The sequence below is a fragment of the Ambystoma mexicanum genome, chromosome 8 (genome assembly GCF_040938575.1).
Source record: "Ambystoma mexicanum isolate Mex_15411 chromosome 8, UKY_AmexF1_1, whole genome shotgun sequence".
NCBI lineage: Eukaryota > Metazoa > Chordata > Amphibia > Caudata > Ambystomatidae > Ambystoma > Ambystoma mexicanum.
This window is the reverse complement of record NC_090929.1, coordinates 408017879-408041269: the sequence shown is the minus strand read 5'-3', so window position 1 is coordinate 408041269 and position 23391 is coordinate 408017879. Positions and strand designations below refer to the sequence as shown.

The window sequence follows — 23391 nt, the reverse complement described above, 5'->3', positions numbered from 1 at the left end:
GAGCATCTGTAGCCAACTGATCTAAAATTACTGAGCCTTAAGTGTATTGATTGATTATTTTATTTCTATCGCGCTCGTACACAAGTGTTTCAGAGCGCGACAAGGCAAGGTAGGGGAACAGGGGAGAACAAAACAGCGATCTTACTAGGCCCAGTGACATTGAGAACGTGGAAGTGCATGGGAGAGGGGGGAGGGGAAAAGTGCATGGAAGGGGGAAGAGGTGGAAAGTGCGAAGCAGAGGAGAAACAGATAAATAACAATAAATAAATAATAAAGGTAACAAACAGTGGTAATGCAGCCAGCAATTTGCAAGTGCTAGGTTTAAGGCAGCAGACAGGGTAGGTCTCATAAGTGCAGGAAGAAAAAGGGGGCTGTATGGGTACAGATACAGAACCCAGTGCAAGGGGTGGCCCGGAGGCAGTGCAGGAGGGTGGCAGGAGGAGTAGGTACCTGGGCCCAAAAGACAGACGGTGGCGAGGTGCACGCTGCCAAGAGGAGAGGAGGTGGCAGAGGGCAGCTTGAAAATGAGTCGAGTGTCGTCAGCATAGCACTGTAATTTTGAGCAGAAAATGGCAATGCAGTGGGCGAGAGTTGCCAGGTATTGGTTGAAAAGCCAGGGCGAGAGGTTAGACCCCTGGGGAACACCACAGGTAGAGAGGAAGATAGATGAAAGGAAGGACCCAAGTTGGACCTCGGAGGGTCGATCTGTGAGGAAAGAGGTCAGTCAGGCCAGAGCCTGATCAGTGATACCCAGGTTTTCACGGAGACGGTTGAGCAGGATGGTATGGTTGACCGTGTCGAAGGCAGAAGAGAGATGGAGGAGGATGAGGACAGATGGAATGTTAGAGTCAAGGTTGGTGAGCAGATCTTCACAGATGTTTAGGAGAGCAGTTTCCGTGCTTCTGGCAGCTCTGAAGCCAGACTGGTGGTCATGGAGACAGCCAACCGAATTTGAATGAAAGTTAAGCTGAGAGATGGCCAACTTTTCCAGGAGTTTGCCAAGAAAGGGAGTAATGGAAATTGGGCGATAGTTAACTGGACAAGAAGGATCAGGTGTGGGTTTCTTAAGAGGATGCACAAAGGAGTGCTTCAGAAGGGAGGGGAAGGATCCAGAGGCAAAGGAGTGGTTGCAAAAATCAGCAAGGGCCGGAGCGAGGGTGTCAATGTTGTCCTTGACGGTTTTAGAAGAACAGGGATGAACCTGTTTTGAAGAGGCCTTCATAGATCGGACTTGTCTAGCAACCTCATCAGGGGTGAAAAGAGGAAAGGACGAGAAGGATGGTGGGAGGGTGGCTAAAGGAGGGTCAGCAAGCACAGATGAGAGGAAGAGGAGGAGTGTGGGTGGATAGGGTGGACAGGATGTCCTGGGTTTTTGAAATGAAGTGAGAGGCAAGGGCATTGCAAAGAGCCTGGGAGGCAACAGGAGGGGTAGAGACTGCAGCAGGGTTGGCCAGGTCCTTGCAGATTTTAAAGAGTTCGGCCGAGTTGTTAGATGCCGCAGAGACACAAGCTTGAATGTGGACTCTCTTCTTGGTGAGGTGTAGTGCCCATTAGGTCTTCTATTCAACTGGGGGTGACAGGAACCCTGTTAGCCATCCGCCCATCCTTATGGCATGGCCAGAGGCGATCGTTGTAATAAATGACCCCTCTTTTCTTCCCAAGGTCATGTCAAAATGTCACTGCACCCAGGATGTTGTTTTTCAGTCTTTTTAGCTAGAGCCTCCGATTCCTGAAGAAGTGATGTGGCATCACTTGAAGGTGAAGAGGGCCGTACTGATCCATTAGAATAAAACATGTTTCAAGAACTCAGACGGTTTGTGAGTTTTGAGGTATTTAGGGCAAGAAAGAAGGCCCTGGTCATCTCGATAAGTAGATGTTGAACAAGCTCTATGAGGTATCTGGTTAGCTTCTCTCTGCAGAATGCAGGATTGTTTAACTGGAAACATGGCAACTTCCTGGAGGATTGTCAGGGTAGTCTATAAATTTAAACTTGGAGGCCAGCCTTATAGGTGGGTACACATACCTTCATAAAACATGCTTAATGGCAAAGGTCATCTCCGATGCGTTTAATTATAGCGTTCTGAGGTTGCTTACCCACTGAGGGGATTGGACTACTGTTCTTCTGATAAAGAACAGTGATTCAATGTGTTTTGAACACTTTATGGCCAGTGTGGTTCTTCTTTATTGTCCCCATCCATCACAGGTGCTTTAGCAAAATAATGCGAGAAGGAAAAAAGTAGTGGATCAGTACTCATCTTTATTACTAGTCATTCAATTGCTTGTCAAAATACTTACTACCCGCCACTCACATACAGTTGTGACAAAGGCCTACGATTCAAGTGATGAACTAAGGATTGTGAGATCCTGTATGAATTATGATACCTCAAGGGAAAAGGAGCGAGGCAATTTAAAGTTGGAAAACGGTTCTCTGATGATGGAGGGGAATACCACAAAGGTAAGTGCTGTGATGAGAAAGAGTAGTAGTAAATAACATTACTAGAAAGTAATGAGAGCATTACCAGCAGCAGTGCTTTGGTGCAATCTAATGTATGCTGGGGGCAGGCACCTCCTTGATCTTGTGAATCTGATCTTTTCACAGCCACTGAGACGGTCCCCCAGATAAGCCATTTACTGGTATGTCAATACCCTGAAGAAAAAAAATAAGAAAAAAAACATCTTTTTTTTTAAAAAAAAAAAGGCTAATTCCTCATTAAAAAAGGGGGGATAACATAAGTATGGGGCTGCACCTTGGTCTTTAATGCTGATGTGTTCATATTAGAGGCATCAATATTGCATATCAGGAGCTCTAATATTGTATTACCTGATAGGGACCAAAAACAGTTTCGGACTACAAACCCCATTTTGCTTTACAATATACTATGCTGGCTAAGGCTGACGGTAGTATTTGTCCACAACCTCTGGAGAGCCCTGGTTGCAGATCTCAGACCTAAAAAGGCAAAATGAAAATATTTTCATACGGGGTAATTACTGGGTGCAAAGGTGTGTGTAACAGAAATGTTACATAATTAAAATGTTTTACAGGTCTATAAATAATTTGGTTGACAATGAGCAGAATTTTCTTTTTTTTTTTGTACCCGAAAAATTCCCCTCCCCATGCAGATCCTTAAAAAATAAATAAATAAATAAATAAATCAAATAAAAAGGTATTACCCAAATTGTTTGTTTACAATTGTTCAAATGAACAATTGACTGAATTTAAAGGGTCACAATTGAAATATATATATTAGTTTTGAGCGGGTTTGGATTGGGTGGGGGGTTGCGGGGGGTTTCCCCCCGCATATATGTTCCAATTGACCTTCACAATTCAGTCAATTGTGAAAAGGTCAATTGTCATTCGAACAGTTGTAATACGAACAATTCGTATACAACCAAAAAAAATACATAATACAGTACTCCCAATCTCAATATCACATCTGGAGCCCCGACAGTGGGAGTGCAGAGATACTGGTCCCCTCTCCTGCTGCATTGTAAAATGGTAAGGTCACCATAAGCACACTTTCGCGGTGTGCGTATAACTCAACTGAACATAACAATGACAGAAAGGGCGAGCGGGCCCAGCCGTGTCCTGGTGACATCTTTCCCATCTCATCACACCAGCCACAACACACAAGCACTCATCCCTCCATGGTGGCAGTAAGGCAAAGTAGAACAAAGGGCAGTTTTAGCACTCACCTGGCTAAAAATGTGTTAGGGTTCGTGGGGGTCCATTTCAATATGAATGGGCCCCCACCTTGCCCACAGTTAGGAGGGGTGGACACACTCTGTGGCATCTTTGAGTTAAATAAGAACGGATAAAAAGTAATGCTCTTTAAGCTCACAGGCCAGCCAGCCAGAGGGGAGCTGAAAACTAAACTGCCACTGAAAAGTTAATAACAGCTGTGTCAGCAAGGTTCCAATGCAGATGAAACCACAGTAAAAGAGGTGATAACGAGACCAGTCGGGGTCACAGGCAAAATGGTGGCATGATTGACAGCTCCGTCCCATGCCCTGGAAGTTTTGTGGTGCCTGGTAGTATGGGACCTTCGTAAGAAGGTCCTGATGAGGATGTAAACCCCCAAAGCAGCGGTGAGCAGATCCACTGCTGGACCCCCTTGGGCGGGCTCATAGCAGTGCCTGCAGACTTGGCCGTGCCAAGTGAGGCTCAGAGGGAGAGGGCCGGGACCGTCTGCCTGTGCCGGCGGAGCCACCACCTAGAGAGGCTGCCATGCACTGGTGGGAGAGGTGCAGGCCTGAGGTCCGACCCAGAAGGCAATATTTCTGAGCCGCTGCAGCAGGTGGAGGAGCCTGAAGAGGAGTGGGCGAGCCACGGAAAGTGTCTGTCGGTGGAGGGAGGGGAGCAGCAGACCTGGACGAGGAGGCAGGGCCAGCATTGAGAGGACGCCCGGCCGCAGCTCTCCCTGGGGGCACCAGGGGTGCCTGACATGGCGAGCCACCGCTCAGGCTCACAGACTGGAGTGGGCGGACCTCCCCTCAGGAGGCGCACAGGAGCATCTGAGGGAGCCTCGGACACTGGCCAGGGCTCAGTGGATGTATTAGCGACAGAGCCGGCTCCAGGGCCGCACACACCCAGAGAGGTGACCGGCGCGGAGCATTGCAGGTGGAGTCAAGACAAGGCAGCCCGGGGACTTTGGTGGGCACAGCCCCAGAAGAGGTCAGTGAGGCTGGCGGAGTGTGGGGGCTGAAGAAGTTGGCGACCACTGGAAAGAGTCCTCCAGTGGGGATTTCCCTGGGAGAGATGCACCTGTGGTGCGTGTCGTACTGCACCCCCCCACCCCCAAAGACTCCCTGGGCAGGGGTAGTGGCAGTGACTCTCATTGGGGGTGATAAGCGGAGAACCTCAATCGGATGGACTGTTGCACGAACGGGCAGGTTGGGCCAAGCCACGTGAGGAACCCCCATACCTGCCCAGCAGAGTTAGAGGTAAGGTGCCCACAGTGGATGAGCTGTAAGGGGACCCTCGCGCAATGTCAGTACAAGGACGGCGAGATGGCGGCTAAGGGAGAGGGAGGCCCCCACTCGTGCTTTGCAGAGCTTGGAAAGATCATGGGTGACCTACAGGAGATTCTGGAGGACATAGAGGGATGAGAACAGATATAGGAACAGATGTAGGAGCAAAGGTGGAAGACCTCTCTTTGCGAAAGTAGAAACCCTGGAGGAGAGGGTGGAAGGGGCGGAGGTCAACCAGGCTTCGAAGGGGATTCAGGAAGCGCAGACAAAGATGCGCTTTAAGTAGATGGAAAGGAAGGAGGAGGAACTGAGGTTCAAAGTGGACGATATAGAAAACCAGGAGAGGCAGAGTAATCTCTGGTTCTTTGGGCTGAAAGAGGCGGAAGGGGAGTCCCCTAGTGCCCTGGAACAAAAGATCCAGGAAATAATTGGCATGTCTTGGGCTCCAAGGAGGGTGAGCGAGTGACTTTGGATAGGGTGCACCGTGCCGGGGGAGGAAGCAGACGTCTGTGGTCAGTCCTGGCGCGGTTGCAGTATTACAGTGACAAGGCAAGGATCCTCAAAAAGGCGCACCGACAGGGTGACATCAAATATGGAGATTCTAGGTTGGCCATTTTTCAGGACTTGTCGGCGCACGCCCTGCTGAGGCGCAAGAAGTGTGGACCCCTCACCAAATGGCTTCAGGAGAAAGGGATGAAGTACAGATGGGGTTACGCATTTGCGCTGGTGTTTGAAATGGAGGGGGAATCGACACCAGCTAATCATGGAAGAGGCCGTCAAACAGGCTATCGAGGAGCTGGTGGGGCTATGGGATGACACCTCACAGGAGGGGGGCAGGGAGTCAAGCTGCTTCTCATTAGGAATTGCGGGCCCCAAGTCAGTAATGGGAAGGGGCAATAGTTAGGGGGTCCGAAAGTCACAAAAGCTTAACATCCCCCTGTCCCAGAAGGGAGACACGACGTGCCAGGAGGCGAATGAAGCGGTTTCACATGTTTTTCACAATCCTTTTCTCGACGGGCTCTGGCCCATGCTCAGGCAACCAATCTCTGCCCCCCCCTCCCCCCCCGATTATGATAAGAGGGGATGGGGGTTGCAGGGCGCATTCGTTCTAATGCTGTGTGTTGCGAGTTCCAGTTGCGGGAGGCGAAGTGGGGTTTTATTGAGGTCACAAAAGGGAAGGTGGGTTTGGAGAGAACTGGTGCGGGAGGGAGGGCGCATTGGATGAATCAGAGTGGGGTGGGTGCAGAACAGGGTTCGGGGGGGAGCTACAGGAGGGGCAGATGATGGGAAGGGGGAGCTAATACGGAGAACAGGGCAGGTGCAGCCCTCCTGGTGGTTTGACAGGTGTGGCCAGATTGGGAGGCGCACGCAGTCGCTTGTCTCAGAGGAGGGATGGGGACACACGAGGTGGGAGTTCAATGCAGCAGTCAACACAGGTGCAGAAAGCATGATAGCCTCTAGGGGCATGGCGAGGTAAAGGGCAGTGGCTGAGAAAGGGTAATGGCTGAGTTGAAGGTGGCCACGCTCAATGTGAACGGGCTAAATTCACAGAAAAAAAAAAAAGGTAGTTATTGACCAGCAATACGTTCTGCAAACAGAATCTAGCAATTGCTTTTTTTGAAAGAGACTCACTATAAGCAAGGGATACAATCAGCAATTAAGGGGAAGGACATTAGCAAGGCCTAATGGTATTGGGCATCTAGGCATCATACTTGGGAAAGCATTCCCGATTACCGGGGTGCAGATTAGGGGGTGCTTCCTGGGGATAAAAGGGTACGAGGGGATGCGGGTGACCCTGGACACATTATACACGGCCAATGCGGAGCAGGTGGGATTCCTGTTCCGGGTCTTTGCAGCGCTGGAAGTTTGAGGGGAGGGTGGACATGGTGCGTGGGTCGGGTGTGATTTCAATCTTGTGGCAGACCTGAGACTTGATTGGTGTTCTGCGAGTGGGGCCAAGGAGAACATACTTTTAAAATTCATTTTTACTTATCTGCCCTTCTTTAAGCGAATGCTCAAGGTGTGTGATTGCTAGTTTTTACCTCATTCTTTCACTGTATTCAACCATAATATGCACTTCTAAATTCATGTATTTTATTATGAGTTCTAGTGAGCCTTGTTTTTTTTAAAGTTTGGTAGCTACATTATTCTTGTGCTCTCAGCACGTGACGAGTAGCACTGCAACTGAACTACAACTCCCTTGTGTTGTGTAGTTAGTACCTCGTATTTCTTTGCAGTCCCGGCACGAGACCGCCGGTGCGAGTGTGACCACCCTGTCTGTGAGATAATATATAAGGTAAGTTAGGTGCCATGGGATGCCCTCATGCAGTCGGTTAAGGCGGATAGTATAAGTGATCATCTGGTGGCACTTTTGAGGAATGCTCAGAGCTCAGCAACTGCTCGGGCTAGAGCCATTACAAGACTATCTTTAGGAGGCTGCAAATGTTGATCTGCAGCCCATAGATGGCACTGGCATGCAGATTCCATGTCAGGTGACTGAGGGGGACATGGGGAGGATGGGTTCACCACAGATTCTACAAGCAGTTTCAGCTGCTTTTGGCTGGACCATTGGCCAAGCTATACAACTCCATAGTTGGAGAGGGTTCTATACAATTGACTTTTCTCCAGGCCTTGATAGCGGCGATACCAAAGCCAGCCAAGGACCTTGCAACTGTTCCACGTATAGGCCCATTTCTCTATTAAATGTAAATGCCAAAATATTCACTAGGGTGTTGGCTTCCTGTCTGGAGGTGTGCCTTCATCGGCTTATACACGCAGACCAGGCTGGTTGTGTGCTTCACAGACAGGGGGCCGATAACATGCCAAAGAAGCTCCATATCATGAATGCATCTGTAAAAGGTAAGAGAGGGGGCCCTCCTGCCGGCGTTGGACGCTGAGAAGGTGTTAGGCAAAGTTTGTATGCAGTACCCTCTGGGAGCACTACAGACAACTATCGCTACAGGTATTGGCAAGCCAGGCTTATCTCAAGAGGGGAAATGTGAGCTGTAGTGGAGTTACAAAGATTCACAGTTACAGGTATTCAAATAAACTCTTAACTCAGGGTTTCTTACATAAACAATTCATAATTTATCAGTCAGTTATAACGCCTTCTTCAGAAGGGAGCAACAGAATAGTAACACAAATATACTTCAATACTGTACACTGAGTTTCTGGATCAGACAAGTCCCTTTTGGGACGGCCCACAGACACATCCTAGACCCACAGGTGACTTCAGTAATAGGGGTGCTGGGGACATTTTGGCATTCAAAATATAATTTAAAAATTAAGTAAAAGGCAAAGGTTATTTACAACCCAAGAATTTACAAATATTCATAAGCAGGGCAAATACTTTCAGATAGCACTTAGAAGAGGCATTCAATTCAATAGGCTAAGCCAAAGTCAATAGGCAAAAGTCTTTGTATAGGATGCATCACTTCAGGTAAGTAAATGGAAAAGTCTTTGCACCAGTGATTAGGAGTCTTTGATAAAAAGAAGAACCAAATGTAGAGCCACAAGCTGATTAGACTTGTGAGTTGCATAAGTTACAAGCACTTCCACAGTAAGAGGTAAGTTCTCTTAGGCTAGTTTCACAGTACCTTAGTAAAGAAGAAAAAGAGGCAGCTGAAGACTTCTGTTCCTGTACAGCTCTGTTGATCCCACTGTTCCTGGGCCTCAGTCGTGGGGACAAGAGGGAGGACGTCAGGGGACTCCTGCACTGTATTGGCACCATCAAAGCTGGCAACCGGCAAACTTTACTTTCAGTGGCTGTATCACGTTTCAGCTCCTTGCGGTATAGCAAATAGCAATAAATGCGGTTCCTGGCTGTCAAGGTGGAATTTCCTCACATCTGAGGTCCCGCACTCAACTGAGGGGGGGTTCAGGCTTGGTCAGTCCTGCTTTGTGGGAGTCCAGAGGATCTTCAAAAAGCTTTAGGCCAGCTTACAAGCAACGCACACAATCTGGATTCCCTCTCCCTGGCTCTACGGTTTCCTGCAGCAACTCTGAGGAAATTCAACCAGCTTCGAGATGGGTGTCCAAGTGGCTTACTTGGGAGTTGATTGATCCCACCAACTCAAAGGGAGAAGTCGTCCTTGCAGGGCTTCTCTGGCGATTCGGACCTGCAGAAGGGCTTCACCAGGCAAACCAACGGTCCAGGAGTTGCAGCAGCCATCCTCTTCAAGCTCTTCTTCGGCTCCTTAGTCCAGTGGTCGACTGCCTTCCAAGCCAAAAGGCTCACCTTTTATTCAGTTCTCTCCCATTCATTCCGGCCTAGCTGCCACTCACCCAGCAAGGTGGCCATCCTTGCCGGACAGCCAGCCAATCGTCACAGAGTGCATTTAAGTCTCCAAGGAGACTAAGAACAGGGAGTTTCGGGCACCTCCCTCACTTCCTGCCTACCCCAGACACTCTGGAGCCAGAGGCAGGTTTCACTCCTGAAACTCGCCAAAGGCGAATGAACAAAGACTAAACCTGGTTTGGCGCACAGAGAAAAACTCTGGAAGGACCTTTCCACAAAGATCTGGCAAAAAAAGAAGAGCAGGCACCATTTTAACGCCATTTTGAAAAAGATAGCTCCTGCGGTCAACGTTACCGGGTTGAAGAACGGTCGCGGTAAATGCAAACCTATGTAGTTCAAAAGATAACCACTGCCACCAGCCAGTCAATTGAGGAAAGTAACAAAATATGTTACATGAGCATTTAGACACAGGGGATACTAAGTAACCCCTCCAGCACTCGATTGTAAGATAGGGTGTGCTGGGTCAAGTAGAGTCAATTTCACTCTACCGCTCTGGGACACAGCAATTGATCCCAGAAAAGGCATTTAAACCTTGGGAAATCTAAAGGACTTCTCTGTGTCACTCTGAAGGTGCGGTGTGACAATTGAAAAAGATGATGCCTATGGAGTTTGTTAGACTTCATAACCAAAAAGACACACAAAGGTAAAATTCACACGAAAATACATGAGAGGTGGGAAAAAGGTTCAATCTCTCTCCAGGTTAAAAAAAATCAAGTGCTCAAAATCCAGCAAAGTTGCTGGGGGTCGCTAAGGTAGAGGGAATTAGCACATTTTTTAGAATTCTCCCTAACAGAAGACATTTGACAGGGTGAGCTGGGCATTCCCGAAGGAGGTCCTTGCGAACATAGGCATGGGCTTCAAATGGATGGGGTGGATTGCAGCGTTGTACTCCAGGCCGACAGCCAGGGTGGTGGTGAATGGGAGCGCATTGCAGGAGTTTGCACTGCAGCAAGGCACAAGGTAGAGTTGTCTGCTCGGCCATCTGCTCTATGCACTGGTTATGGAACCGTGGGCATTAAAGGGGACTGTGGAATTAGCAGGGTCTCGATAGGGGGTAACGCGTATAAAGTCTGCTTGTTTTGAGAACATGGCCCTGCTGTATATCACAAAGCCAGCGCACTCAGTGCCTCGCCTGCTGCAAAGTGTGAGCCAATATGGGGCTTTATGCGGGTTCAAAGTCAACCTGGAGAAATAGGTAGCCTGTGTGGTGGGGGGCCTGTCGGTGGCAGACAGGGAATACGTCAAGGGATTACCATTTCAGGAGCAGAGGGACTCCTCCTGATATTTGGGGATAACAGGGGACGCAGAATTATGGTGACCTCTTTGGGGAGAACCATCACCCGCTATGGGCTGAAGGACATGGAAAGGTGGACACCACTAACTCTTGTGGATGGTGCGCCCAAATTGTATTAAAATGGTGGTGTTGCCCAAATTTCTATTCCTGTTTCACATGCTCCCAGCGGCGATCCCGCAGTCGTTTTTGGAGGAGGTTAGGGCGGTCCTATTGAGGTTTTTGTTTTTGTGGGTAGGAGCTAAACACCGGATCGCTTAAGGGACCTTGACGCTGCTGAAGGAGGAGGGAGGATTGGGCCTCCCAGATTTAGAGGTGTAATATAGGGCGTCCCAGCTCTGCATTATGGTGGACCATCTCGAACCACGCCCGGATAAACAATGGGTGGCTCCGGAAAACGAGATCCTTGTCCCGGTCTCCCTAAGGGAGTGGCTGTGGGTACCTAGTGCGCGCATTCTGAGAAGGGTATTGTTTCACCCAGTTCTGGAGGTCCTTTGGAAGGAGGGGGGTGGGGAAATAGGTGGTTGCCTACATGACTCACCTCTGAGTTGTATTTAGGCCCTGTCCCTGAGAGATGCGGTTGAAAAGCCAATGGCGTTCCAGCTGTGTTAAGAGGCAGGGCTTAACAGCTGTGGGAGGGGGACTAGTTGGAGGAGTACCTGCAAGTGGGGAGGTTGTTGGCGTTTCGCTATTTACAGTTGAAGGGTGTCCTGTTGGGGAACCAAGGGGGAGAGAACTTACGAAGGGGGCTGACAGATTTTGAGCACATCCTTATCTCAAGGGGGAGGAGGGGTTGCACGGGCTCATAGCTCGGTTGTATAGGGCAACATTGCAGGAAGCACCTAGGGATCGCTCCCGGCCAGAATTAGGTAGGGCAGGATTTGGGGAGGGCCATTTACGATGCCTTATGGGCACTATGTGCAGGAGTGTCTCATATTCCACAACGTCCCTACAGTACAGGGACTGAAATTGTTGCATAGGTGGCACTATCCACCCGCAGTGCTATCTAAAATGTGCAATGATCTGAGTTGTGGTGGGGATGCCTCAAAGTTCAAGCCTACTTGAGGGAGGCGTCCTCCCTACCATGGATACCATGGATCAAGGGGGTGGATGGGATCAGTAGGAAGCTGTTGCCACGCATTGCCTTTTTGGGGTTGGGTTAGAGAAGTAGGAGGAAGTGGGGGGTGGGTATATAGTGTGGGTGATGACTACATGTTTATAGACATAGCACACCTAGCTCAGGTAGAATTGGTACAATACATGGGCAGATCGATTTCGGACCACTCTCCCCTGCTTATGCACTGGGCCCTGAAGGACCCTAGACCCCCTATCCCGCTATGGCGAATGCCCACAGAGGCACTGAAGGACCCAACATTTAAGGAGGAGCTGGGAGAAAAACTAGTAGAGTATGTCACCAATAACAGTGGCAGTGTGGACCGTTGGAACACAGTATGGGAGGCCCTGAAGGTGGTAACGAGGGGAGAAGTTATTGCCGGGACAGCGGGAGTCAGGAAAATGCTGAGGAGGGAATTGGAGGAGAGGGAGGAGGAAATAAGGCTGGGAGAAGCTAATAGCGCCAGAACTAGAGGGGAGGAGGAGATTTTGCAGGAGGCTCGGACGAAGTGTCACCAGGCGTGGGGGCGGCTAGCAAAATTGATCACGCAACACGTACCACTAGAGTACACATAAACGGGGACAAACCAGGTAGGCTACTGGCCTAGTTGTGCAGGCGTGAGCACCCAAAACACCCAGTGACCGCGATAAGGGACAAGAAGGGAGAAATAAGAACAACCCAACACTCAATAAACACCACATTTGCTGACTTCTACTCCACACTGTACGCACACGACACCCAAGTACCGCTGACAGACATACAAGACACCCTGGAAGAGATAGGACTCCCCAGGCTGAGTGACCAACAACGAGACTCATTAGAAGAGCCTCTTACGCCTGAGGACATCACAGACGCTATTAGATCCCTGTCCACATGCAAGAACCCAGGAACGGACAGGCTCCCCTCAGAGTTCTACAAAGCATACGAGACGACACTAACCCCACTACTACACGAGGTATTCCAGGAAGCCTACGAGACGGGAACCCTACCCAAGACCATGAGAGAGACGCTAATAGTCCCGATACCCAAACCGCACAAACCAACTGATGAATGCGACTTTTACCGACCGATAGCTATGCTAAATTACGACAGTAAGATACTGACCACTATCCTGGCCAAGAAATTATCCAAAGTGATAGGAAGTCTGGTCCATGAGGATCAGAATGGTTTTGTCCCTGGTCGCAACACAACAGCCAACCTGAGGAGACTACAGCACATTATAGCACACACAGAAGGAGGCCAGGAGCACATGGCAGTATTCTCTTTAGACGCCATAAAGGCATTCGACTCCATTTACTGGGAGTGGCCGATAGAGGTGCTAAGGGAGTTCGGATTCGGGGAAGGATTTGTGCGCTGGATCAAGGTACTGTACAATGATCCAACAGCCAGGGTAAAGACGGGCAAATGGGTATCAAGAGACTGGAACATACAGAGAGGCACTAGACAGGACTGTCCCCTTTCGCCCATGCTCTATATTTTGGGGCTGGAGCCAATCGCAATTTATATAAGGAAGCAATTCTGGGGTGCTGGAATACGAGTGGGAAGGGGGCACCACGTTATCTCACTATATGCAGATGTCTTGATCTACCCGACAGACCCAAAAAACAATGCCCCTACAATTTTGGAAGTGCTACACAACTTTGCTCGCTACTCAGGGATACACTTTAGCAGACAAAAGTCATGCATGTTTCCACTAGCGGGCTTGAGGGGGGTAAGGAGTAGACGACCTACCACAGGTTGGGGTGAAGTGGCAGCCCGACATGTTCAATTACCTGGGGGTCAGGATCAGTCATACACCTGAACTCACGCACAAACAGAACACACTGTCGGTAACTCAAGGGCTCCATATCTCGATGAAATTCTGGTCTAGACTACCACTCTCAATGATGGGCAGGGCATCGATAACAAAAATAATCATATTGCCTCGATACCTATACTTTTTCCAGACCATCTGTCACTACATCAGACCACCTTTTTTCCGAAAATTAGAAGCCCAGATCAGAGACTTCATATGGGGGAAGGCACGTCACAGACTGGCACTGAATATCCTGACCCTTCCGCATGATGCAGGGGGCATACAGCTCCCGGACTTTGAAAGGTACTATCTGGCTGCCCAACTCAGTCACGTTACCAAATGGCTGTCGGATGAGGTCACCAACGAAACCGGCCTACTGAGTGATCTCGTCAAACCCATATACCTCAAGGAAATATGGGCGCCTCAGGATCGAACCAATAGGGCCCCAATACTAGCCGAATTGGGTAGACAAGTATGGGAGAGAGTTAAAACCATCACACACTCGAGGAACCCTTACTCCCCGGAAATTCCATTGATGGCAGGCATGAGAATGACACCAGCTGATGTCAATAGGCTTAAGCAATGGGAGGGTCTGGGTATATACGCCTGGGGGGACATGTACGAGGATGGGGAATTTAGAGAGCTGGAATCACTGCATGAGATAGAGGGCCTACCTATGGGGCAATTTCTATGGTACCAGAAACTTAAGCACGAGGCGAGGGTGAGATGGACTGACTGGCCAGAGGAACCAACGATGACCCCCCTAGTGACAGAGATGTACAACCTGAGCGACGGGTGGAGGCCAGTGTCGAGAATCTACGCGCAGCTAAACGACAGGCCCAACCCCCGCGGTGCCATACCGAGGGCCAAATGGGAAACGGACACTGGCGAGGAGATCTCAGACAATGACTGGGGAAGGGCACTGCAATACCCAAAGGCAGTGTCCAGAAATGCCAGGTTCAGGCTAATTCAAATAAACGTCCTATATAGAACATATGACCCCGAAAAGGGTAGCAAGCTTCAAACGGCAAGCGGAGGCGCACTGCCCATGGTGCACTAATGACGAAGCAGGCCTAATACACATGTTCTGGGGGTGTGAAAAGGTAGGCACCCTCTGGGCCAACATCAAACAGACATGCATGAAGGGCGGAGTAAGTAGATATGAGTGGACAGTGAAGGAATGTCTGTTGGGCATGTATCCCAGGTTAAGCAAAATAAAGCACATTGTACGGGTGATGGACATGGCATGCATACTGGCAAAAGGGGAGATAGCGATGTCGTGGAAGTCAAAAAAAGGCCCACAATACACGAGATGGAAGAGGGAAATGGAGCGATGGACGGCCGCAGAAACAGAAGAGTGGGGGATAGGGATCGCCGGGGATGAGGGCGATACTAATGCTAAATTTGATGCATGGAAGGCCGTGGTGAGAGACATGTTCCTACCCTCCGATGACATGCCCCAGTGAACCAACTGGCGGGACGAGTGGTGCACAGTCACACGGAGTGCGAGGCTCATAATGAAGTAAAGAGGGAGACGCCACACGATGGGGCAGAAAGTCAACCCCACCCGCCCCCCACCGAATAGACATGGACAGGCCACCAGGTGGATCCAAGATAACGTAATCGCCACAATCGTTCAGCATGAGGACAGTTCAAGCTTTTCAAATGTTGTTGTTTTGTTCAGTTTGTTGTTACTTTTTAGGAACCAATCGAATACGTTTTGAAATTGCAAAATGGCGCAAGAAATCAGTGGGAGGGGGAGATTGACACTGATGTAATGCTAATTTCAAAATGCCAATAAAAACATTTTAAAATAAATAAAATATAGTGCGGGTGATGCTGGTAGCTGCCAGATGCTGCCTAGCTCAGGGATGGAAGACTGTGCACCTCTCAACGGAAAACAGATGGGTGGCAAAGGTCAGGGCCATCCACAACATGGAATTTTTGGCACACCTCCTGGACGAGGCCCAACAATTGATGGACATTTAGGGCAACCGCGGACTGGTTATGCGCCTTGTGATAGTAGGTTGTTTTCTCTGTTAACATACTGTGTTTAACCACTTGGTGGAGCAATTCTCTCTGTGGATATCCCTTTATGTGTTGAAAACTAAATCAAAACATTATTGACAAAAAATGGAGGCGATAACACTGCTGGATGCTATCAAAGCCAGTCTGTAACCGCAAAGCGCACATTTACAGTCTTCAGTTAAGGCGACAGAAGCCAGCAAAGGGCAGCCTGCAACATGCACACAAGGCAAAGTGCACATTTAATGCCATGAAAGTAAGAAATATGTTGCTGGGTAGTAGGCAAAATAGGGGCAGCTTCTTGCCCCCCCCCACTCCCTCCTTCCCAGAGGCTCTTGAACAAACAGAACAAAATCACTACATTGTTAGGACCATTAGGCAGCCAAAGCACTGATTTGTTCCAATTTGTCTTCTGGACCTGTCCAGCTAAAGGTATGCAGAACTATTTTCACGATATGGATTGACATGATCAGAAGCGACATCACAGTATATAACGTTAAAAGCAGCGTCATCTGTCTTCAGTACTCTAGGACAACATTGGTTCACACATTAAAAGAAGTTTTCACTTGTAAGCCAAGAGAATAATGTACTGTGCAATATTTAAATATTCACTATTATTAATATGCAACAACTCAATCGTTTGGTAAACCATGAGGGTTTTTCTTATAGGAAAAATTGCAAACTCAAGCCCTTCTAGTGACACCCAATGTCAGCTGATCAGGCAGAGTGAGATTAAATCATTTGCCCAGGATCACACATTTCGTTAAAGTGGTGAAATCGGTGTTTGGGTCCAGGCTGTGATTTAAGCACTTAACTACATATATTCCTAGTGATAGATCACAAGTATTTTTTAAGGTTGCGTTTCCAAAAACTAAATAATTTATTTTTCTATCAATGCATTGAAAAGTATGCACATTGCATAAGAAACCAACCAGACATATACACTGTTCTAGAAATAGGTCAAGCAAAAAGACATGTATAGCTTTATTTTCACCACCCTGAATGCATGATTACAGAAGAAGCCTGCAAAGGAATGTGGACCTAAAAACATTATCATTTGGTTTTAAAAAAGGTATTCACAAGGAAAGAATTCAATATAAGGTAATCAGCTTGAGCCCTTATTTTACACAGCATGCAGCGATATACTCCCCTCCCATTTATTATCACCCACCAATTTCACCTTCTAATGGACAACAGTCCTCACCCAGGCACAGCCGAATCTGGGTCATCCCCCTCCAATCGGTCTATTGAAATGAGGTTGACACAATGGGGGACTAGTAGGAAAGGCGCTGAGCTCCCCAGCGCTTTTAACTGTCACACAAATATTGTGAGCTGTGAAGACTTTGGATAGCCGATCATCTTCAGAGGAGAAAAGTCAGACCTTATTTCTGTCCAAAGCTGGCAGTTTGGAGACATGGGACAGTCCTGCAAATTCAGGATGATTGGCCACCCTACAGACACACCCAGGCCCATTGCCCGACATTGGATTTCATCTGGGCTGGTTTAGCTGCCAAGTCGGTATGAGGTGAACATAGAGCACTCGTACAAAGGGGATTTACGTTAACCATGTGGATCTTTTTGGCCCATTTCAATACAAATGTATCCAAGTGGCTGCATTTTAATGTTTCCCCTGTTCATTTATCTATTGTAGCTGTGACTGTGTATAGGTGGTCAGTTAGGGCAAGCAACAGCTGACTTCGCATCACCAATATGCACTTATCAGACACACCCTGTCTGCTGCCTTAAACCCAGCACTTGCCACTTGCTGGCTGCACTTCCAGCATTTATTGCCTTTATTATTTATGTTTCGTCTCTGCTCTGCACTTTTCACTTCTCCCCTCTTCCATGCACGTTTCTCCTTTGCATTTTCCATGCACTTATGCGTTCTTAATATCACTGGGCCTAGTAAAATCGTTGTTTTTGTTCTACCTTGTTCCCCTCCTTTGCCTTGTCGCACTCTGAAACACTTGTTTACGAGCGCGATACAAATAAAATATCATAGATCATATCTCCTTTTACTGCATTCACCCCAGCTTCCTTTTTCTCCCATAGAGCATTCTTTTTTGCCCCCCTCTTTTTTCTTTTCCCAGCAATTTCCTATATACCATTTACTCTTTCCTGCTCTTTTTGAACACTAGGTTGTCCCCTGCTCTTGCCTCATTCCCTTAATCCTACTGTATTTATTTCTCAATTTGTTCCAAAGATTTTGTTATAAAGATCCCACTCTTCCTCATTTTACTGCAATTCACCTTCCTTCACTCAAGGTTTCTCTCCCTTGTTTACCCACATCGCACACCATATGATATGATAGGTTATTTATAACGCACTTAATACCCAGAGGTTTCTAAGCACGGACCCGGGGATCAAACATGTGGTGCTCTGTGTTGCCTTGCTTCCAAGACAAGCATGTTGCCAATGAGCTATCCTCCCATTCGCCCTGTCTACCTCTCTCCAGCCCTCCCTCGCTCATTTCTCTGAGTCTTTTTTTATACCTCCATTATTCCCCATGCTCGTTACACTGCTGAACCCCTTGCTCTCCATTTCCCCCTCCCTTTAATCCTCTTTACCCCGCATTTCCCCTCACTCTTGTGCCGGATTAACTAGGGCCGCATTCTTCTGCACTCGTTCATTCTCTGTACCCATTCACCCTCGACTGGCTCTGTTCAATCAATTTACCTCCTGCCTTCACTCATTCGTCTGCCCCCCTTCATCCTCCACTCTCCGGTCCCATCAGTGTTCATGTTACCTGCTCCTTCTCCACTTTTCTTCCTCACTATCCTGCTCTTATTCTCTATCCATTTGTATCCAGTGCACTGCAGCAGGGCCCTGTGGAGCTGGAGGAGATATGGGAGAGTGAGGGGCATCAAGGGCTCTTTCAAGTGCCACAAGGTAATCCCTAGTACATTTTCAGATTAAAAGGTGAACTCCTTTAAGTCTAATGTTCAAATGACCATTAACAGCAAATCCTGGCAGGGAGGCCCGCCTGTCTCTAGCTAGTTAAAGCCCCAAACACAGAAGAAAAAAAGAAAAACACACTAATATATATATAAATAAAATAGCATTTGTCCCTAAAGCTAATCATTGTGCAACTCTGCCCGCTCTGCACCTTCTGCTCCAATTTTCAATGTTATGTGAATGACACTCAGCTCTTTCAGGCTCCCCTCAGCCACCTCTGCTTTTTCTCTCATACCAGACTGTCTGGCTGCAACTCAGGAATGGTGTGCTGCCAATGATCTCTGCCTTAATGCGAGTAAGAATGAGATCCTCCTCATTGGGATTTTTTTTTTTTCCTCTCTCTCTCCCTCTCTCCCTCTCTCCCTCCCTCTCCCCCTCCCTCTCCCCCTCCCTTCCCCTCTTCCCCTCTCCCTGCTCCTTCCTGTGAGACTAAGAACCTTGGTGTCACCTTTGACTCCACCCACTCCTTCTCTCATCACATCTATGACATCTCTAAGAAGTCAAACTATCAGCTGCACCACCTCAGATGTATTCTTTCTTTTCTCACTTTCCCCCCAGAAGCTCACCATCTCCAGAGCTCTCGTCCCCTTTAGGCTGACTATTGCAACAGCCTCTTTCTAAATCTTCCTGCCTCTACTCTTCAACCAATCCAGAACAGGACTGCAGGACTTGTCCTTGACCTCAAGCCCAGGGATCGAATCTCTCCAGCTCTGAAATCTCTTCACTGGCTCCCGTGGCTGCAAGGATCAACCCCAACACCCTCTCCATTGTCCACAAGGCTTTCTGCGGCCTGGGACCGTTCTACCCCCAACTTTCCCTTCCAAAACATCTTCCTTCTCGGGCTATCCGCTCATCCACCTCCAACACTGAGGGTCAGACGCTTCTCCAAGCAGAGAGTTGGGGGCAGATCTATCTCCTCTGCTGGGGCCTCCCTTTGGAACAGCCTCCCTGCCTCTCTCAAAACTTGAGCAGAACCACCTCCGGTCCCGGAAGCAACTCAAGACCTTCCTTTTCGCTTCTTCTTTCTCTCTTCCTCTCCCCTACTGATGCACCTGACTGCTCCGCACACTGGTCACCCTCTGAACTTGAGCCCAAGCTCCTGCATGTTCAGTGCCCCCGCACTGCCTCCGGGCTCCCCCGCACAAGTGTCTGTATCTGCAACCCTACAGACCCTTCTCTCTGCACTTCTGAGCCACCCGCTGGCAGCACTTACGAGTGAACTGCACTTCCCCTTTCAATTCTCCCCTTCCCTCTTCCGCACACTTGTGCGATCAATGTCACAAGGCCTAGTAACATCATTATTTTGTCCTCCCTTGTTTCCCCCTCCTTTTCTTGTTGCGCCTAGAAACACTTGTGTACAGGCACATTATAAATGCCAAATCATATCCATGACCCACCCACCTATGGCTGTCATTTTTGCCCACCCTTTGCCTTACATGTGCCACTGCATACCATATCAGTGCAAAACTGCCACCCAAAGGCCAGCCACGCATTGAGAAATGTATTTGCCATTTTCAACGTTTTTTTTTGCAGTAAATGTCAAATAAAATGTTTCAAATATCTACATGCTCACCAGCAAGGTCGATACCATGCAAATGGTACTTGCCTTTCATAAAATCTCCACGCCAACGCGAGCGGGCTAGTAGATTTTGCAAGCCCAGCCACACTTATAAAGGAGCACTTTCATTTATGATCTAGACAACATATCCTTTAAAACATTTTAGAAGTGCCTGTGTTTAAAAGGTAAAAGTAAAACAACGGCTCTACCTGAGATAAATAAGTCAGACCACATTTGTTGATGTTCGTGTAACAGGTCTTCAACCCCCATTCGCATAACTTCAAGCATTGCTTTCTTTGCAGTGTCTTTCAAGTTACTTAACACATCATCCAGCTTTGTAGATTCCATTGGCGGAGAAGTATAAACAACAGATACTACTGTTTCAACAAACTCTGACTTGGGACTCACTTGAACTCTATTACCCAGCTTCTTGGTGCCAACCACCACAAGAACAACCTTTCCACCTTCCACCTGGAGCCGACCAGAGGAGAGCAGAAACTGCCTGTCCTCAGCCTTTTCTATACTTGTCGAGAATTTAGCTCCCACTGGAGGCGTCTGGGAGCTGATTTCGAAGACAGCGATCCGATCGCTTGGGTTGAAAATGTGAATTTTCTGCAGGTACAAGTGTGGTCGACTACGATGAGCATAGAAGTCTTCACGGACAGTAACACAGTCACGAGGAGATTGTGATGCAGACGCCTGAGTGCAGCGAACTCTCCTCACTAGACCATCGCGGAAAAGGATTGCTGTGGACTGAGCATCAGTGCCAGAAGCGGCTGCTTTGAGAAGCGCCAGTGGAGGGTAATCGACTACACGTGCTGAGAGCGATGGTGAGAATATCCAGAGACGATTTGTGGAAACATCTATCAAAATATTGCCGTTCCCCACCACTGTGGCCCGCTGTCTTTGGCCGTCTTCTCCCATAGCATGAACCAAAGCTGCATCCCCTTTGTCCAAAAGCACGGTCCATTGCTTGGTCTCTGCCTGCAGACACACCCCAGCAGCCCCCCGCGGTTGCCCAGGATGCCATAAGAAGCGGAGAATGGTGCCAGAGCTAAGATACCAGTAAAAAATGAGCAGGAATCCCAGCAGAGCCAAAAGCCTCCGGGCCCAACTGCTGGAAAGTAGCCCCGGAAAGCTCTTCAGCCTCTGTTGCAGCCACATCTGGGAGGCGCACACGTCTTTGCCCGGCTACTCAGAGTACCTCTACCAGAAGGACTGAACGTATCCAGCTAGGCACCCACTATTCTCATTGCATCAAGAACCTCTTCTCCACGGTCCTGAAAGTCACGCGATTCTGAGACGGTCCCGTAATTCGATCATATTTACGCCTCCCAGCTAACAATCCAACAACTATTTAACTGCCATTTAACCTTCAACTCAGTAATACTACGTAGCCTAACTGCTTGGGCCTTCTGTTTATCCAGACATTTAGTCCCAGTCACCTAGACGTTACCCTTACGCTCACGTATCTCTACTCTCCTTAAGGTAATGTCTAGTTCCTATTCGAGAAACGGACCTTATCAACGCTCCGCCTCCTCTTCATCACGTGGATTGCACGTTTGGACGTGTCTGGGAAATCACGTGCATGAGATTGCGCATTTCACCAGGCAGTACAAGAGCGGGAACGCTGGTGCAGCATCGTGGCCGAGAGGGGAACGCTGGAGCTTGACACAGCATGTGGCTGAGAGATGATGAACACCCTTATTCCTCCGTTACCAAGCGAATTTGGTTACAGTAAGTCCTAAAGACATCGCATACTAGGCTGTTATCATAGTGGCATACATGCAGGAAAGTGCCTAGACAACTTGATGCCCAAGACGAAACCAAAGATGAACAGTGTTGAATCAAAGCAGAGGCGATATGAGAGGTATGCAGGAACTTTATTAAATGGCACAGGAACAGGCAGCAGGCACTGCCTTCAAAGTAAAGCCAACTGATCAACAGGTTTCCGAATCACATGAGTTCACTATTACATCATAATGAAAGACCCAATATACATCAAACAAGAAACAATAATAATACAAGAGCACGTGGACAGTTTATTAACCTAACAGACAGCCAGGTACACTCTTATTGTACTCTTTAAAAATACCTCTAAAGGAAAGGGGACAAATAGCACCAATGAGGGGCCCTGTATGCTTTGCAATAAATCACAGCATTTCAGGAATACAACAGTGGACCAGAGATCTCTATATTTGATACACGTCTGTACGTGTGAATCTCTAAATTCATAACAGACACATGGCTTGATGCTCACTTACTGTTCACAGCACTCATCCTAACATTAAAATGTTTGTAACCATGAACCATACATACTCATTCAAGCAGCTTACGTTTTTGGATGTGAGAATAAAATGTCTGCAACATGCCCACTCAAATGGCGTACAAGGGCTGTGTTGCTTCTTGTTTCTGAGAATTTTAGATGAGGAAGGGCTTTGTCTCAGTGTGAGCATGCCCAACCCCCAATAACGAAACATCTTTAGGGAATTATATATTGTAGACAGGACAGGATACCGTACAAGAGAGACCCAATAAACAATGCACAGAAAGGATTTTACCTGTTACCAACTTTAGCCTGACCAGTAATAAACTGATGAAGCATTTTAAACAAAACCAGCTTCTAATGTATGGTAAAAGGTCCACAGTTCCTCAGTCACTACCGCCTCACCATTACGCAGGCCCAAGGGGTTAATTCTGCAAAAAAGAGCAGTCACATGCTTTATCTAACAGAGCTGGCATTAGCATCTCTTATTAGTACCAGCCTGCAGCTAGTGAAAATCATGGTGTGGCAGTGTAGAAAGGACGTTTGGCCTAGTAGATGTACAATTTGTGGCAATTTCTTTATGTGTTTAAGTGTGGGCAGTGTATGGCATACTCGTCACAGCCACATGCACACAACCTTCCAGTGAGCTATTGTATGGACATTGGACATATCAGACAAAACCAAGCATATTTGCTATTACATACAGGAGCACCACATACACTCCATTTACCAACGGGGATGTGACTTGTGCAGCGCACAAATCATTGCTGCACACATCACTGCTTTGATTTTCTATGGACGACTGTTTGCATGGTGACACACACTGAACTCTGCTTTCCTAATCAAGGTGCCAAGTGGCATTGATGTGCCATCTGGTGTGTGTGCTAGGCAGTGGTTGGCTTGTTTAGAAAATTAAAAGACCTTTGATGCTGAGCGGATACATTTAGTTCATGTTCCAAAGCAGCCACTAGAATACTTAAACAATAAAATTACAGTTAACCTTACCAGGGATGCACCATATGTAACTCAAAAGTAACATACAAAAAAAAACGGTTTTGTTTGTCAAATAACAAGACCTGGAAAGAAAATAGTTTAAAACGTTTTCTGTGTGGCACGTTAATT

General features: G+C 48.0%; 1 protein-coding gene across 1 annotated transcript in view; it reads right to left on the bottom strand.

Annotated features, from left to right (window-relative positions):
• KIAA2013 (KIAA2013 ortholog) overlaps positions 1–21530 on the bottom strand; it is a 48585-nt gene extending 27055 nt beyond the window's left edge. Inside the window, exon 1 of the mRNA XM_069609909.1 lies at positions 20213–21530. Within this exon, the coding sequence (XP_069466010.1) occupies positions 20213–21167 (955 nt within the window). The 5' untranslated portion in view covers positions 21168–21530. The remainder of the gene's footprint in view (positions 1–20212) is intronic.
• Between the last annotated feature and the right edge of the window lie 1861 nt (positions 21531–23391).